The following is a 16,876-nucleotide window of genomic DNA, read 5'->3' as shown; positions in this document are numbered from 1 at the left end:
CCTCGGGCAGTCCCCACGCCAGCGTCCCTGATGTGCGAGGTCACGCTGTCACAGTTGTGGGATTCAGGCGGGGACATGTCTGGGGGCCACACACAACCCCCCATATCCTTCCTAATCTTTCCTGTCCTCTTGGCCCAAGACTGAGCTGCCCCATATTAGTTCCCAGACAAACGCCCCTGTTCCGGGAGTCTGGGGAAAGGGCTGAGAGGGAGGGGAGAGCGCCTCGGTTCCTCATGGGGCTGCCCTGCCCCCTCCGGCCCGCGGGGTTAGGCCCTTCGCCCTGAGTCAGTGCCGCTCCTCTCGCCGCGCTGCTTTCTCTTCCTCCCGGGACGCTTGGCCTCGTCTCGCTGCGGTCTCCTTGTCTGGTGAGGCTCGTTTCCGAGCTCCGCGGGCGCAGGGGCTCCCTCTGCTCGCCGCCCGCTCCCCCGCCGCCCAGAAGGTCCTCCTGGCCTCTAGGCCAGGCCCTTGCCGCAGCCCCGGCTCAGCCGCCGCAAGTCTGCCGGGCCTCCGGCGGCCTGCGTGGGCCTCGCCTCCTTCTCTGGAATGGACCCGCCGCGGTGTTCGAGCTCGGGGCTGAGGCAGTGCTCCGCGCGTGTCCCCCTTGTTACTAGACCCCGGCCCGGGAGGGGCTTGCTAGACCGGCAGCCTGGAGCCGGCAGCCCCCACAGAGGGGGCGGAGGCAGTGGATGTAGCGACAGAGCCTTGTACCGCCGCGCTCCTGGGAGACTTGGCCGCCTCTTATTCAGAGCAGAAGGTTCTTGGGCTGAGGTGTCGCGCGCCGACACACGCAGGTGCGGCTGCTGGGAAGGTTCGGCTGCCGGTGAGGACCGGCCCCGCTCGAGGCGGCCGCGTGGGGAGCGGTGCGGGCGGTGGCGAGAGTAGGCACAGCCATCTCTGAAGCTTCCCGAAAGCTCGGTGAGAACACCAAGGCCTGGGTCCCACCCCCAGGAACACCACTTCGTGGCTGTGCAGTGGTGTCCGTCCGCTGTCCCGGATCAGGCCCGCAGGCAGCCGGTCAGGGTCCACGGCCTAGGCCAAGCCCACCCCCGCGGGAGCACCTTGCGGCATCTCCCGGAAGCACATGCTGTGAGGGCAGGAGACCAATGAAAGCGTGTCTGTGAGGAAGGCAGAGGGGGCACAGCAGGTAGGAGGGGGGCTCCCTGCGGGCACACAGAAACAGACTGGGCCTCGCGGGAGGTGGCAGGTGCCTTCTCTGGGCCAAGACTTGGCTTCTGGTTAATTCTTCACAGTGGGAGGCAGTTGGCCTCGTTTCGGGTGGGGAAACTGAGGCAGAGAAGGGTTCAGGAGTAACTTGCTGAGGGATCCACAGCTAGTAAGTGGCAGAAGCAGTTTTGATCCAGGACTTTTCTTTACATCTGGAGACCAGCTTTGCGCCCGAAAGCAGGAGGGGGCTGGCTGCTGTTTCAGCTGAGGGGCAGGGCTCTGAGCGGGCAGAGTGGCCACATGCCCCCGCGGGGCGGCGTAGCAGTAGCGAGGGGTTTGCAGTCCAGCCCCGGGCCCGGATCTCGGGATAAGAACTGACCAGTATTTCCATCTAAGCCTCTTGTCCCGTCCATGTGCCATACCCGACTGCCTCAAGGGCGCGATGAGTCAGCTGGGGGCGGGCCGGCGAATGTGCTCCTCAGCACCTGGGGCTGGTGCGCAGCGGCAGCCCCACCGCAAGTTCCCTTTAAATTTGAGGTCAGCCGCAGGTTCTTCATCGGAACTTCTTGGCAGCCCGGTGGGGTATTCATAGCCCCTCCGGGCGGCCTCCTCTTCCTTCCTCAGTGACTTCCAGAGACCTCCCCAGTGTAAAAGTGCAGCTGTGGCTGCAGCGAAAGCCGGCACCTGGACTCCCCTGGGCTGCCCAGCTGCACCACCCCACTCCCCTGATGAGGGGGCGGCCTCAGAGAGGCTGGCTGCCCCTTGTTCGGGGATCACCGGGCCACACTCTCAGCTGGCAGACACTCTGTGCCCAGCAGCTTTGTCCTGGGACTGCTTGCACGAGTGACCACAAACTTGGTGGCTTAAAACGGTACAGACCCTCTTGCTGCTTGGGGGACCAGAAGTCCAAAATGGGGCTCAAGTCAAGGTGTGGGCACCCCTGGCTCCTTCCAGAAGCTTCCTGGCCTTTTCCAGTGTCTAGAGTCACCTGCGTTCCTCAGCTTGCATCCCTGTCCTCTTGTCCCCAAGTTCAAAGGGCGTCACTCCAGTCCGGCTTCTGTGGTCCTCTGAAGGCTGAGGTCTCCTCCTGCTCTTGTCTGGAACGTAGGCCTCTCGGGCCCGGTGTTTCACCCAGGACACGCGTCCCGATCGGAAAGGGCCCTTTGTCACGTGCAGGAACACAGTCCTAAGTTTGAGGCAGGGCGTGGGCGTCCTTGGGGGGTCCGTGTCTTTGGTGTGGCCTCCCACCCCAACTCCACTGGAAGCCTTATAGGGCCCCCGCCTGTGGGGAGACAGGGCTCTCCAGCACGGTATTGCTGGCCGGTGTCAGCTCCCGCACTGCCTCTAGCCCGGCCTGTGGCCCCTGCCCTGTCGCCACTCACCTTCAGGACCAGACAAGGTCTCAGCCACCCCCGGGGAGGCTTGTTTTATTCGCTAGCGATGTGTCCCTGTGCTTCTGAGGGCTGCTGCCGCCACTCCCTGCCGCCTCAGGGTGGAGTCACTCCCTTGCGAGGTTTCTCTCCAAAACCCAGCGCGTCCGTCCGTGTCTGCACTGCACAGGCAGGACGAGTGTGCGGGAGCGGCTGCCCGCTAGCAGGGAGAGCCCTCGCGCAGGCCCTGTCCACACCTAGGTGTGTTGCTTTCCGGGCCGCTCGCCACGGTTCTGGCTGTCCACGTTGCGCTAGTGCATTTGCGTGCTGCTCACACACACACCCCCCCTTCATTTCCTGTCCCGCCGTCTCTGGGCACAGCGCTGTCTTCCCTGCATTGCTGCCTCACCGACTCCCGGGCGTGTGCAGGGAGGGCTCTGCATGGCTCCTGGACGGGGCGGGAGGTTCAGGGGTCTACCCGCTCTTGCTATCTGGGCCCCCTGGGTGAGGTTCTCAGCCATCTGAGCCCAGGTCCCTCATCTGCAGCTCAGGGCCGAGCCCCTGCCTCCAGGCTGCGATGCCAGTTACCTTGGAAGCCACTCCCAGACCTCCCCTTGCCAACTCATGCCTTCTGGGGACGAGATCCTCTGCGCGCTCCCTGCTCTGCCCTTGTCTCTGGGAGCAACTCGTCTTGTGGTGCAGGTGGCCAAGAGGCCAGCGGGACCCCGGGTGCATGTTCTACACCCTGTAACTGCAAGTGAGGGAGGCAGCCGCCCCTTGAGTGCCTGGGGAGAACAGGGGAGCTCTCTGGTAGACACCGACAGGACATTTGGGCCTCGCACCCACCCCTGACGAGGCTCCAGCAAGCACCCCGTCTTCCCACATGTTAAGGAGTGTCACGCATGGAGGCCTGTGGTAGCTCAGGCCCTGCCCTGCAGCTCTCTGGGTCTCTGAGGTTCAGCCCCTCCAGGCCCTGCTCAGTCCTACATCCGGGGCGCCTTTTCCGCAACTGCCACTGACCTTGTCACCCCCTCTGCTTGTCGCTCCCCAAGGTCGCACACGCCAGCGGACTTGCTAGGACCCTGAGCCGCCGCTGCCGCCAGAGCTGGAGCCATGAGCGGGTTTAACTTTGGAGGCACCGGCGCCCCCACAGGCGGGTTCACGTTTGGCACTGCAAAGACAGCGACCACCTCGGCTGCGACGGGGTTTTCTTTCTCTACATCTTCCACTGGCGGGTTTAATTTTGGGGCTTCCTCCCAAGCAGCGGCCAGCACCCCATCTACTGGGCTGTTCTCACTCACCACATCTGCTCCAGCCACACAGACCCTGGGCTTCAGCTTTGGAACCACAGCGCCTGCGACGGGGGGCACTGGATTTTCCTTAGGGGTTGGCGCGCCGAAGCTAAACCTGAGCAGCACTGCTGCACCCCCCGCTGCCACGGCGCCGCCCAGCGGCTTTGGGCTGGGCAGCAGCACCCTCACCAATGCCATCTCGAGCACCGTCACCTCCAGCCAGGCTGCGGGGCCCTCCGGCTTTGTGTTCGGCTCCACCACCACCACCGCCGCCCCCTCCACCACCCCCGGGGGCTTCTCGTTCACTGGAGGCAGCGCAGCCCAGACCGGGACCTCCAGCTTCAGCATCGGCTCCCTGGGCACTTCGGCCCCATCCACAGCCCTGGCCGGGCTGCCCTTCACTGCAGCCACACCAGCCACCACTGGGGTGGGAGCCACACAGCCAGCTGCTCCCGCAGCCACTGCAGCTGCCACCAGTGCTGGGCCCACGCACTTTGCCTCCATAGCAACTGCTCCAGCCTCGTCCGCTGCCACCGGGCTCTCCCTGTGTGCGCCGGCCACCACTGCTGCTGCCTCTGGGGCAGGGACGCTGGGCTTCAGCTTGAAGGCCCCCGGAGCAGCTTCCGCCGCCTCCACAGCAGCAGCCACCCCCACAGCCACGGCCGCGGCTACTGCCACTACCTCCGCGTCCTCCACGGGCTTTGCCCTGAATCTGAAACCACCGGCCCCTGCCGGCATCACCAACAACGTGCCAGCCTCGGTGACGGCTCCCCCTGGCTCCACTGCTGGCCCCGTGGCGTCCGTGAGCCCCGCCATGACCTACGCCCAGCTGGAGGGCCTCATCAACAAGTGGAGCCTGGAGCTGGAGGACCAGGAGCGGCACTTCCTGCAGCAGGCCACGCAGGTCAACGCCTGGGACCGCACGCTCATCGAGAACGGGGAGAAGATCACCACCCTGCACCGTGAGGTGGAGAAGGTGAAGCTGGACCAGAAGAGGCTGGACCAGGAGCTCGACTTCATCCTGTCGCAGCAGAAGGAGCTGGAGGACCTGCTGAGCCCCCTGGAGGAGTCGGTCAAGGAGCAGAGCGGCACAGTGTACCTGCAGCACGCCGACGAGGAGCGCGAGAAGACCTACAAGCTGGCCGAGAACATCGACGCGCAGCTCAAGCGCATGGCCCAGGACCTCAAGGACATCATCGAACACCTGAACACGTCCGGGGGCCCCGCCGACACCAGCGACCCCCTGCAGCAGATCTGCAAGATCCTCAACGCGCACATGGACTCGCTGCAGTGGATCGACCAGAACTCGGCCCTGCTGCAGCGGAAGGTGGAGGAGGTGACCAAGGTGTGCGAGGGCCGGCGCAAGGAGCAGGAGCGCAGCTTCCGCATCACCTTCGACTAGGCGGGCGCTGCCTTCAGGGCGGGCGGGGTGGGAGGGGGATTATCTAGGTTTGGTTGCAATGAAATACTTGTTCTTTCTGTCGATGACTGCTGTGGAGGGAGCGTTCTCGGCCCTGACTTCTGCGCTCCCAAGCAGGAAGCCTTCTGTGCAGCCCGGCGGGTGCGGTCTCTGCGCCACGTGTGCCCGGCCCACCTCCACCTGCTGCCGCCACCCACCTCATCTTCCTCAGGCCCGGCCCGGCCCGGCCCGGCCAGGGAGCCTTCGGTGAGACCATCTGGCTCCTGCCCGGCGCGCTGGGCGGCCGTTCTGCAGTCACAGGCGCAGGAGGTGGAGAACATCACCCGCAGCCGATGTGCAGCGCGGGGCAGGGGGTTGCAACCGGGAAGTGGTTTGTGCGCAGGACAGACAGCGGGCGTTTCAGAGGAGGAAGGGGCAGACCTCCAGGGGCGGGTTAGGAGGTCTCGAGGACGGGGCCCCATCCGAGCAGCCTGGCCGCCGCACCTTGTCCCCCAGGCGCCGCATCCGGGCCTCAGCTCCTCCCGGAAGCCCTCGTCACGCCCGGAGCTGGGTCAGCTGCCCCCACTGCTCTGAGCAGGCGCCTCAAGGAACGCTCGCGGGCTGTGCTTGCCTCTGGTTTGCTTCCCACGCTGAGAGCGCCAGCCCCTGTCACTTAGCAGAGCGTGAACAGGGGAGACGAAACCTGGTGTGAAGCCTCCTCAAGGCTCCGAGATGGTGGCCGGAGGCAGCGGCTGCCCCGTGCTGGGTCCTGACCTTCCCCGGCCACGTCAGACGTGGTCAGTGACAGCGCCGTACAGCAGTCGCCAGCCGGTGTCCCAGGTGTCCTACGTGTTTACCTGTGTCCTTCGCTGCACTTTCTGAAAGGCCTCTGGCTGTCTGTCGCTCTCTTCAATAAAACCTGTGAACCAAGAGCTGCTGCTAACGTGGTTCTCTTAGAGAAAGCATAAATGGCCGTCTCCAGAGACTGGTTCAGGGGGGTGCCATTTGTCTGAGACTCAGAAACAAGCAAGACTGAGCATGCTGCTCAGGCACATGCCGACACACACACACACACACACACACACACACACACACACACACACACACGCTGTGTTTAGGGGAGCACAGATTCACACCGTGATCCCCTGGCGCTGGCGGCAAGAGAGGCACGTGGAAGCCCCGACGCAGGTGATCTCTGGCTGCGTGCTGGAAATCACACAAATGCCAAGTCTGTCACCACCCCTGGCTCAGTCGCTGGGAGTCAGAGCGTTCCCCTCCTGTCCATGGGAGTGAGAGGGGTGGGGCGTGGCGGTGCTTCCATTGCGGGGTGCCAGGTTTTCAGGGGGCTTCCAGATTGCAGCCCAGGTTCCGCCTCCACTCCAACTCCTGCAGGCACCAGTGATGCCCCTTCCTGGGGCGGTGGGGGCGGGGGGCCTGCCTCTTCAGCCTTCCTCAGCCTATCCCCCAAAGTCAGGCTACAAAGTTTACCTGAGAAATCTGGCTTCCCAAAGTGACCTTGGAGCACCTTGGATCACCTTGAACTTCCAAGGACAAGTATCCTGTTCAAACAAACCACTTGGAGGGGGTGGGGACACTGGAGGAGAACCACCCCGCCGCCCCCCGCCCCCCCCATTGCTGGTCTGAACATTGCTGGAGGCTGGTTGGCACCACCTGAGCCCTGCCCCGAGGACCCCTCTGCATGGAGAGCTTTCCTGTCCTGCCCGCCAGTCAATCTCTTGCTTTTCTGTAAAAAATAAAGAACAAACAGTCCCCACAAACGGGGTGGTGCCGCCCAGGATGGGCTCTGGCACTCCGACACGAGGGGTCCTGGCCCAGCAGGCGTGCAGGGGGCCTCAGGGAGGGCTCCCGAGGTGGCGGCTGGATCGGCGCCCGGCCCGGCCCAGGGGCAGGCTCCGTTGTAATTGCAGTTTTCCTTTCAGGAAGAAAACACCACCGTGCCGTGCCAGTCCAGACAAACCCTGCCTAAGTTCCTCTTCATTAATATGAAGACGACTAATGTGGTAACTAAGTTTGGAATCAGAGGCTCTTAAAGGTGAATCACCTGGGTCAGCTGGGGTCGGGGCTCCCCAGCAGTGGCGTGCTGGTAGAGGCTCCCGGGAGGAGCCTTCCCCTGGCATGGACCCCGCCCTGGTGGGGTCACCCGGCAGGGGTCTGGGAAGTCAGCCCCCACCTATGGGTGCAGCGATCGCCCCTGGGGAGCGTATCGTTACAAGATGCAGTCAGCGTCGTGAGAAAGGGGTGAGCTCTGAGTATGAGCTTTGTCATAAGATCACTCGTACGTATGTACGTTCTTACTGATGATGTGCAGAGCAAACCCCCCCAAAAAAAAGATCCAGGAAAATCAAACCGTTGACGCTCAGGACCAGCTCTCAACCACCACCACCCCCCACCCCCTAGGCGCACCGCTGCACCCGCATTTTCAGTCTGTCTGCGCTTTGACAGGGCAGCGGCCCCCTGAGGGACCTCTCCGGGGGCCCTCCGACCAGGCTTCCCTGACCCTCCCGCGTGCAGGCAACAGGCGGTGTGGCCCTGCAGATTCAGCCACACCCTGCAGCATCCACCCGCACAGGAATTAGAGGGTTTGCCTCGGAGCCGGGGGTGGGACAGGACAGCAGGAGGTGGCGCGAGCCGGGACCTTGTCCCGCCACTGCTGTTCTGGACACTGGACACGTGCTCTAATAAAGCGTGCTGACCAGGAGGCCCGCGCCCCACACCCCCAACAGCTGTGACTCTTCACCAGGACCCTGACATCTTTGGTCTGACAAGGGGATCAGGACAAAGCCAGCATCACTCGCCCCAGTTCCTCACCCACCGGACGATGACGTCTATCCCGGGCTGACTGGAAGGGCCATGGGCGCTGGGAGAGGCCCCCAGAGCCAGCCGTGCAGTGAGTGCCCTGGGTGCGCTGGAGACGGGGAAGGGCTCAGGGAGAGGGCCCTGTCCAGGGGCCAGGCCCGAGATCAGGCCCTCTGCTTCCCGTACCCCCGCCTCTCAAGGTCTGCACCCCCTGACTTCCACCTGGACCACCCCCCCCCCCCCCCCCCGTCCCCTATACTGGCCCCACCCCCTCTGGGACCCCAGTGAAAGTTTGAATACCGACCACATGGGGTCTTTGGGGAGAACGGAAGAGAGGTGCAGGCCTGCCCCTCACACTTGCGCCACCCCTCACACCTGCGTCGCCCCTCACTACTCGCTGTCCTGAAGGGATCCCCACCCACAGCTCAGAAAATCTAATCCAAGCCCTGCTTTCCTGACGAGTCCACCCAAACCTATGCCTTAAGCCCCTGGCATCATCAGGAGCGTGGGGAAGGCTGTCACCCCACCAGCGGGGACAAACCACAGACTGGGAGAGCCCTGTCTGTGCTGAGTGCGGGGGCCCGGATGTGTTGCCGCAAACAACTTCCACTGCCGACTTGGATGGTTGAAGTAGCGCAGGCCGAGTGCGGACCGCACGCAAAGCCCGGGGGAGAGACTTCCCCAGTGACCTTAACCTCCTCACCCCAAAACCACCGCTGCCACGGGGGCCATCCAGCATTTCTTTTCCTGCCCACTGGGCGCCAGTCCTGGCCTGGACCCCATCAGTCAGCGCCCGGGAGGTCCACCCGCTAGCAGCCTGGCCCTGCGGATCTCCGCCAGGGCGTCGCCTCCACTTCCCCAGGAGGGAATGGCACAATCTGGAGCCCTTTGTGGTGGTACAGGCCTGGGGGTGTCTCTGGAGGGCATCTTGGGGGTGGAGGCCAGCGATGTTGTGCAGTCCCAGAGTGCCGGGACACCCCCACGTGTGCACAGTGCCCGGGTGGCCGGGCCTGGCCCTCCCAACCAAGGGGCCTGAGCTGCTCCTGCTAGGCCAGGTCTAGGCCAGCAGCTCAGTCAGCCACCTCCCAGCTGCTGCCTTCCCTGGGCCTCCGTCTTCTCTGCTGTCCCATTGGGGACCCTTGTCAGAGGGTCACCGAGGTGACTGAAGTGACCCGGCACAGGGTGGGATGGCGCCTGTGGGCGTTGAGCCAGAGCCAGGACACCCCCGGGCCGGTTCAACAGAGCCCTGCTCTCCCGGCCAGGCGGGCCCCGGGCGCAGGTAGCCACTCGCCTCGCCCGATTCCTGGACCGGACTTCAGGGTGAGCTGGGCCCTTCCCTTCTCTTCCCGAGGGCCTAGGAGCTGAGCTGGTGTGTGCAGTCGGGGGCTTGGCACAGCAGCCCGAGCCGGGAGACCAGGAGTTCAGCTGGGGACCGGCCCTCCTCCTAGCTGGGGCCTGGCAGCCCTCGGCTCTGTCTTCTCCTTTGGTGTGAAGGAGGCCGCCGGGCGCTGTCGAGGGAAGGCCTCTGGCTCTGAGGTCCCCATTTCCTTCCTCTGTCCGGCTCGGGCCTTGGGAGTGAGAGGCGCCGAGCACGCAGATGCCTGTGATGCTCCCGCCCTTGCAGCCGCCCCTCCAGGGCTGTCAGTTTCCTTGGCCACGGCCTCCACCCTCCCACCTCACGTGCGCCCTGACTCACTCACAGCCCCCTGCCCCCCCGCCCCCCCAGTCACTACACATCCTTCTGCGGGGCTTTCCCACCTTGCTGCGGAGAACCTGCACCCCAGCGAGCCTCCTCGCCAGCCCTGGTGCCCTCTCACGACCCCAGGAGAAAGCCCCCAAATTGCCTCTCTGCCCCCACCCGCTTCGGGGAACCTGCCACATGTCCCCTTGGGTAAATCCTCAAAATCCTGAGATCCTGGGCAGCCTGGCAGGAGAAACCCTGGAACCAGGCCCCTAGGCCTCACTGCCACCAGCCCCTCAGAGAAGTACCAGGGCCACAGGCAGAGGCACTGGGTGGGCGCCCAGGGCAGGGTGGGGGGGAGCGGAGCCCTGGCACAGCCGCACCCATTCACAGTGTCTGACCTGGGCTCACAGTGGAACCCCCACCGACATCTCAGTGGCCCCTGTTTGATGGCTGCAGACTGGAGCCCCAGAAAGAAGCGGCCTTGTCCTGCATCTCCCTGCTGGGCGGGCAGGTGCCAGGCCAGCCCCGGGCAGACTGGCCCAGAGCCCTCGGCCCTGACCGTGCTGCTGTTGGGCGCCCCACCGCTGTGCCCGCTGCACGGAGTGGGGGACTGAGGTCGGGGAGGAAACGGGGCCGGCGAGGGCTCTTTAGGGTCTGGGCACAGACAGTGGGCACAGAGGCCCCATAGGCTGTCCTAGGCTGGGAGCAGCCAGACCCCAGGCCAGAGGTCCCCCCTCCCCTGCCTCAAGAATCAAGGAAGCAGAGAAAGTGGCAGAGCCCTGTGAGGGCAGGGGCTGGCGGGTGGGGCTGGGCAGCGCCGGCAGGGGCAGCCCCGCCTGGCAGTTACCTGGGCACTTATTTCTGGCCCCCAGCTGCCCCAGTGCTATTTGGGGCAAGAGGCAGAAAATAGATGGATTTGCATCCTCCCGCCCCCGGCTTCCCCGCGCCCCTCGGGCTCCAGTCAAGGCCATCTGACCCGCGGCCCGGGAAAGCGGTTTCGTTTCCCGTCAGGTTCCCCCGCGGGCGGAGGCTGGGGCTGGGCCGGTTTAAAGGCCGAGGAGAGAGAGGGCCGGGGCCAGCCCGCTGCCAGTGGCGAGCCAGGTGGAGAGGCCGGGAGGGACCGGGCCAGGGACGGGAGAGGGAGGAGAGCGGCAGAGGCGGGGGTGGCGGAGGAGGAAGACGGGCCTGGCCGAGAGAACTGAGGGGAGAGCGGGGCTGGGAGCAGGGAAGGGGCCGGGAGAGGCCGCGGGCTGGGGGAGGAGGGCAGGCAGGGAACAGGGCGCTAGAGCAGTGGCGCGGGGGTGAGGGGAGCGGCAGCGGGACCCCCTGAAGGGAATCGGGCCGGGCTGAGACACGCACCCGTCACAGTGGCTCTTGTTCCGCCTCCTCCCCAGACACCGCGTCCCCCCAGAGTCATGTCCCCGTTGGGTAAGTAAGGAGGGGTGGGGTCACCGGGATGGGGGACCAGGACTGGCTTTCCTCCCCCAACCCGGCCACCTGCCCACTGCCCCTCGCCCCCCAGCCTGGCGCCTCCTCACCCTGGTGACCGTCCTCCTGGGCCTGGCGTCCTGCCTCGAGTGGAAGGCCGCCCACGGCCAGGACCCCTTCGAGAGGTGCATGCACGACCCCGACTATGAGCAGCTGCTCAAGGTCGTGACCCTGGGCCTCAACCGGACCTTGAGGCCCAGGAGGGTGATCGTGGTCGGCGCTGGCGTGGCCGGGCTGGTGGCGGCCAAGGTGCTCAGCGACGCGGGACACAAGGTGAGAGCGGCCGCCGTCCACCCTGCCTGCGGCCCGCGCCGGGGCCCGGGGCCGTCCTGGGCGGTCGGGGTGGAGGGGAAGTTGGGGGGCTTGAAACCCCCTCGCTAAGGAAATACTGGACAGTCCCTGCCCTGCATCCTCACCCCGGGGGCTTCCTCCAACCCCCGGGGGAATTTGCGTTGGTGGCCGCGGCGCTCCGCCCAAGCCCTAGGGGAAGTGCCCCCAAGGCCTCACCGCGGTCCCTCTCAGTGCAATCTAAGAATGAGAACGGGCTTCTCTGAAGGCTGCCCAGCCCCCAGGCTGGAAGGGGTCCGTGCCGGCTTGCCAGGACTTACTGTGCCCCCCTCCCAGCCACCTCCCCACAGGAACAGACCGTCCGGGGTGCAGGGGGTGCCGCGCACGTGTGCTCTGCTCTGCCCTCGCACCATTCCACTCACACCCTGGGCTAGGGTTTTGGGGTGGGGGACAAAGGAAGGGGCCACCCTGGGGCTGGGGGTACCAGCTCCCTGCTATCTGGGAACCACTTCCAGAGAGAGATGGGGGCTGGCTTCTGGGGAGGGGTCTCCCTCCCACCGGGAGGGCTGTCACTGTGAAATGACCCCCAGTGTTCCTCCTCATGAGCTTTCCAGACTTTGCCAGGTGGCCCCATGACAGAAGTCGGAAGGGGGTCAGAGTCCTCCCAGGAAAACCCAGGGAGGGGGCGGCGAGCAAGGAAGGTGGCTTCTCAGGGGGGAGAGGGACTTGGGGAACGGCAGGCGCTAGCCCGTCCCTCTGACTCACAGCCCAGAACTGCCTTGATTACAAATGCAGCGCGTCCCGCGTTCCCCGTGTCCCGGGGTAACTTCCCAGGAGCCCCCACTCATGGGTGCAGGCCTCCCCGCATGGCCACTGCTCCCTTGGGGGGAATGTCCCAGCCGAGGGCTCAAGCGGCCATCTGAGGCGCTGGGACCCACTTTCTCCCTTCTCGAAGGCCTGCAAAGCTGTGTGTGTGTGTGTGTGTGTGTGTGTGTGTGAAAGGGGGGGTGGGCTCCTTCCTCTCCCATCCCATCTGGAGGGGCTCCCCTTCCATAAGCAGTCCTGTGCCCCGGGGGGGGGGGAGGTGCTGCCTCTGGGGTGTCCAGCAAGCGGCCTCCGATCCCTCCTCCACATGCTAAGGACCGTGTGATGTGGAGGGAGCGGGAGGGGAAGCCCAGAGGGCGCCCATCTGGGGAAGGGTGTGGCTGCAGCCCTGGGATTCCCCGGGGCCTGGGAGAGACCCCAGGATTCTCCCCCTGCTGCCCAGAGCCCAGCCAGAGCCCCTGTCGGGATGAGTTGTGGGTTGCCTTTGAAGTGATGAAGGGCCTTTGAGAGTGTGTGTGTGTGCACTGAGCCCCGCGTCTCCGGGCAGAGATCCCACGATGTTCACAGGGTCCAAGGTCCTGGGGCAGGCGGGGCTGGGAGCCCTGCAGAGGGGACCGCAGCTCACCCCAAGACCAGGGGGCGGGGAGGGGGGGTTGCTTGATCTTTCTTTGGGCGCTTCTTCCGCGCCCCCCAGCAGTTTCCGTCGGAGGGCAGGGAGAGTGTGGGGTGCCTTTCTCCTCCCCCTGGGCTGTCACCCTCCCCGGGCCGCGGGGCCGCCTTTCCCCCGCCCACCCTACGGGGCGCTCCGGCAGGAGTGTTGTGGGGGGCAGGGACGCCCCTCCCCTGGCCCTGCGCTCTGAGCGCTGCGGCGGGGTCCGGCCGGCTTTCCTCTCCCCGCTCCTTTGCGGATCTCGGCGGCTGGGGCTGCCCCCTAGAGGGGGACGCGGGAATGTTTCCTCTACCTGCTGTGAACCCACTCTGGGGGCGCGCGGAGGAGGAAACAGACTGTTTTTAAGCCAAGTTAAAGCACGAGCCACGCGCGCAGAGGGGCCTTTCTCGAGGAGGCCGGGTCTCAGCCACTGTGGGGATTGGGGGGCTGGCCCGTGGGGGGCTGGGGAGGGAGCTGAGGTGCCCGCTTCCCGCACCCTCTTCCCTCAGGTCACCATCCTGGAGGCCGACAACAGGATCGGGGGCCGCATCTTGACCTTCCGGGACGGGAAGACGGGCTGGATCGGGGAGCTGGGGGCCATGCGCATGCCCAGCTCGCACAGGTGAGGCCCGAGCCGGCGCCGCCCCGCCCCGCCCCGCCGGGCCACGCTCGCTCCCCCCGCGGCGCCAGCCCGGACCCCACTCCGACCCGGAGGCGAGCCCCCCAGGGCAGTCTGGGCGAGCCCCGATGCAGCCCCTCCTGTCTGCAGCCCTGCCGGGGGCGCCCGCCCTCCAGCCCGCCCCGGGGTCCCCTCCCGCCGCCCGCCCCCCCGCCACGGCCCGCCGAGCCGCGCCGCCCGCTCCCCGCGTCGCCCCCAGTGGGAGCCGCCGGCTGCGTCCCGAGCCCGACCCCCCAGCCCGGCCGCCCCCCGGCGCCCTCGCGCACCCAGCCTCCCCCCGCGGCGCCCGCAGGATCCTCCACGAGCTGTGCAAGAGCCTGGGGCTCAACCTGACCAAGTTCACCCAGTACGACGAGAACACGTGGACCGAGGTGAACGAGGTGAAGCTGCGCAACTACGTGGTGGAGAAGATGCCCGAGAAGCTGGGCTACCGGCTGCTGCCCCGGGAGCGGGGCCGCTCACCCGAGGAGATCTACCAGATGGCGCTCAGCAAGGTGGGGCCCCGCCGGCCCCTCGCGCCCCTCCCCGCGCTGCCCAGCCCGCCCGCTGTACCTGCCTGGCCGCGTGTCACTTCGGTCGCCCGCGTTGCTCGTCCTTCCTTCCCCATGAACACTGCCGGCCGGTGCCCAGAGTGCCAGGGCCCTAGGACCCGCCCGGCCACCCCCCTGGCCTGGACAACCCCGCCTTTGCACACCTCCGCTTTCAGCCTGGATCGGCCGCTGCTCTGACCCATGTCCGCGCACCCAGACCTGTGTCCGTCTTGACCGTCCCGGGCAGGGACAGCCCCTCAGCACTCGCGCGCGGTCAGGACCGCAGGTGGCAGAGGCAGCCCCGCTGCCCGCGCCCCCGGCGATGCGGGACGGTTACCCCTGGGGGCCTGAGAAGGCCGCCGCGCCCCGGGGCTCACAGGCTGGGACAGAGGCGGCGCGTCGCCCCCAGCGTGACCGCGGCCAGATGCGGGCGGGGGCGGGGGGCGGGGTGGCAGGGTGTCCCGCAGAGCGGGGTGCCTCAAGCAAGGGTGCTAATGGCCCGCAGAGCCTCCCGCCGGCAGCTCAGCCTCACCGCTGCTCCCCACAGGCCGTCAGAGACGTGAAGACCCTGGGCTGCAGGAAGGCCATGAGGAAGTTTGAAAGGCACACGCTGCTGGTGAGTGCGTCCGGGGCGAGCCCGGGCACCGGCGGTGGCCCCGGGCTGTTTCCCTCCTCTGCCGCGGGAAGGGGGCGCCGGACGGCAACCGCAGAGCCCAGGGCTGCGTCCCGGCGCCGAACCGCGAGCCTCAGCGGGGACCCGCGAGCCTCAGCGGGGACGGGCCCCCACGGCCGCCTGCCCGGGCCTGACCGGGCCCGCGCCCCGCCCCCAGGAATACCTCCTCGGGGAGGGCAACATGAGCCAGCCGGCCGCGCGGCTGCTGGGAGACGTGATGTCCAAGGACGGCTTCTTCTACCTCAGCTTCGCCGAGGCGCTGCGGGCGCACAGCTGCCTCAGCGACCAGCTCCGGTGAGGCGGGCCGGGGCGCGGCCACGGGGCCGGCAGGGCGCGGGGCGGGAGGTTCCCGGGGAAGGGCGGGGTCCAGGCAGGAGGCGGGGTGCCCGGGTCTCCTTGTTCTCTGCTCCCCGGGGCTCGGGGGCCGTCAGGGCCAGGCGAGGGGCGGGCCGGGCGGCCGGAAAGGGGAGCCCGCGCCGGGGCGCCGCCGCGGGGCCGGGCCGAGCCCGTCACGCTCCCGCCCCGCAGGTACAGCCGCATCGCGGGCGGCTGGGACCTGCTGCCGCGCGCGCTGCTGAGCTCGCTGTCGGGCCCGGTGCTGCTGCACGCGCCGGTCGTGGCGCTGACGCAGGGCAGGCGCGAGGTGCGCGTGCACATCGCCAACTCGCGCGGCGCGCGGACCCTGAAGGCCCTGAGCGCCGACGTGGCGGTGATGACGGCCAGCGGGCCCGCGCTGCAGCGCGTCGCCTTCACGCCGCCGCTGCCGCGCCAGAGGCAGGAGGCGCTGCGCGCGCTGCACTACGTGCCGGCCACCAAGGTGTTCCTCAGCTTCCGCCGGCCCTTCTGGAACGACGAGCACATCGAGGGCGGCCACTCGAGCACCGACCGCCCGTCGCGCATCATCTTCTACCCGCCGCCCGGCGAGGGCGCGCTGCTGCTGGCCGCGTACACCTGGTCGGACGCGACGGCCGCGTTCGCGGGCTGAGCCTGGAGGACGCGCTGCGCCTGGCGCTGGACGACGTGGCGGCGCTGCACGGCCCGATCGTGTACCGGCTGTGGGACGGCAGCGGCGTGGTCAAGCGCTGGGCGGAGGACCCGCACAGCCAGGGCGGCTTCGTGGTGCAGCCGCCGACGCTCTGGCACACGCCCGGGGACGAGCGGCACGCCTACGACTGGGCCGTGCCCTACGGCCGCGTCTACTTCGCGGGGGAGCACACGGCCTACCCGCACGGCTGGGTGGAGACCGCCGTGAAGTCGGCGCTGCGCGCCGCGTTGCTCATCAACAACCGGGAGTGGGAGCAGGAGCAGGAGCAGGAGCGCGGGCACAAGCACAAGCACGAGCACCCGCACGAGCACGAGCACCAGCACCGGGCGTCGGGCGGCGAGGAGGTGCTCGGCCAAGCGTCCACCAGCCACTTCCGCTCCGAGTTAGACAGGGGCGCCACCTACCTCCCGTTCCTGCAGCTGACCTCCCAGCAGCCCACGCACCAGAGGACCCCGCATTAAAGTATTTCGGAAACAGCTGTGTGGTCCTGCCCCTCCCTGCTCACAGCCATGAGCGCCCGGGCGCCCCGTGTCCCCGCAGAGGAGCTCCGTGGCCGAGGGGCGGGGGGGAAAACAGGACGACCGCGCCGGGCACCACTGCTGGATGGGAATCGCAGCGCCCACCCCACCACCACCACGACCCAGGCGGTCCCCAAGCAAGTCCCAGAAGGCCCCGCCCACAGTAGCTTAAACGCAAGTTTATTTCTCTCCGGCGGACAAGCTGGTAGACAGCCCCAGCCCAAGCAACCCTGCCACGTGGGTGCCGTCGGGGACACGTGGCCCCAACCCACTCTCTTCCTGGGGGGCACCCATTCCTTGCTCCTCTCAAGGCCCCAAACTCAGAGAGGGGAGAGGGCCCAGAAGCCCGCCCCCAGGGCCTCCTCAGGCTCCTTGGCTGAAATGGAGTCAAGCTCAGCAGGGGGGACCACCTGTGCCCCCTGCCCATCTGCGTCCAAACGGAAGGGGCCACCTCC

The 16,876-nt window shown here is 67.1% G+C and overlaps 2 protein-coding genes across 11 annotated transcripts in view; both read left to right on the top strand.

Moving 5' to 3' along the window:
• NUP62 (nucleoporin 62) overlaps nucleotides 1-8,049 on the top strand; it is a 34,715-nt gene extending 26,666 nt beyond the window's left edge. For 3 of the 10 annotated variants that reach the window (XR_005126177.2, XR_005126179.2, XR_005126178.2), the window contains exons 2-3: nucleotides 7,166-7,278; nucleotides 7,987-8,049. Coding sequence is in view for 3 of the 10 variants with exons in the window: in XM_054697347.1 (XP_054553322.1) it covers nucleotides 3,648-5,228 (1,581 nt within the window). In the remaining 7 variants the exon portion in view is untranslated. Of the gene's footprint in view, nucleotides 1-3,586; nucleotides 5,273-6,395; nucleotides 6,414-7,165; nucleotides 7,279-7,969 lie in introns of those variants that run through there. The other 7 variants (XM_054697347.1, XM_037517082.2, XM_037517083.2 and 4 more) reach the window with 5 other exon arrangements.
• A 48-nt stretch (nucleotides 8,050-8,097) lies between these two features.
• Nucleotides 8,098-16,387, top strand: IL4I1 (interleukin 4 induced 1). Its single transcript, XM_037517063.2, is given in 9 exon segments — nucleotides 8,098-8,133; nucleotides 11,121-11,154; nucleotides 11,249-11,487; nucleotides 13,486-13,598; nucleotides 13,948-14,149; nucleotides 14,733-14,801; nucleotides 15,016-15,152; nucleotides 15,387-15,832; nucleotides 15,835-16,387. Coding segments are annotated over 8 exon segments (1,749 nt in total). The 5' UTR covers nucleotides 8,098-8,133; nucleotides 11,121-11,141; the 3' UTR covers nucleotides 16,365-16,387.
• Nucleotides 16,388-16,876: the final 489 nt, after the last annotated feature.

The sequence above is a fragment of the Talpa occidentalis genome, unplaced genomic scaffold (genome assembly GCF_014898055.3).
Source record: "Talpa occidentalis isolate TD23 unplaced genomic scaffold, MPIMG_talOcc4v2.1 talOcc4.17, whole genome shotgun sequence".
Taxonomy (NCBI): domain Eukaryota; kingdom Metazoa; phylum Chordata; class Mammalia; order Eulipotyphla; family Talpidae; genus Talpa; species Talpa occidentalis.
This window is presented reverse-complemented; position numbering and strand designations above follow the sequence as displayed.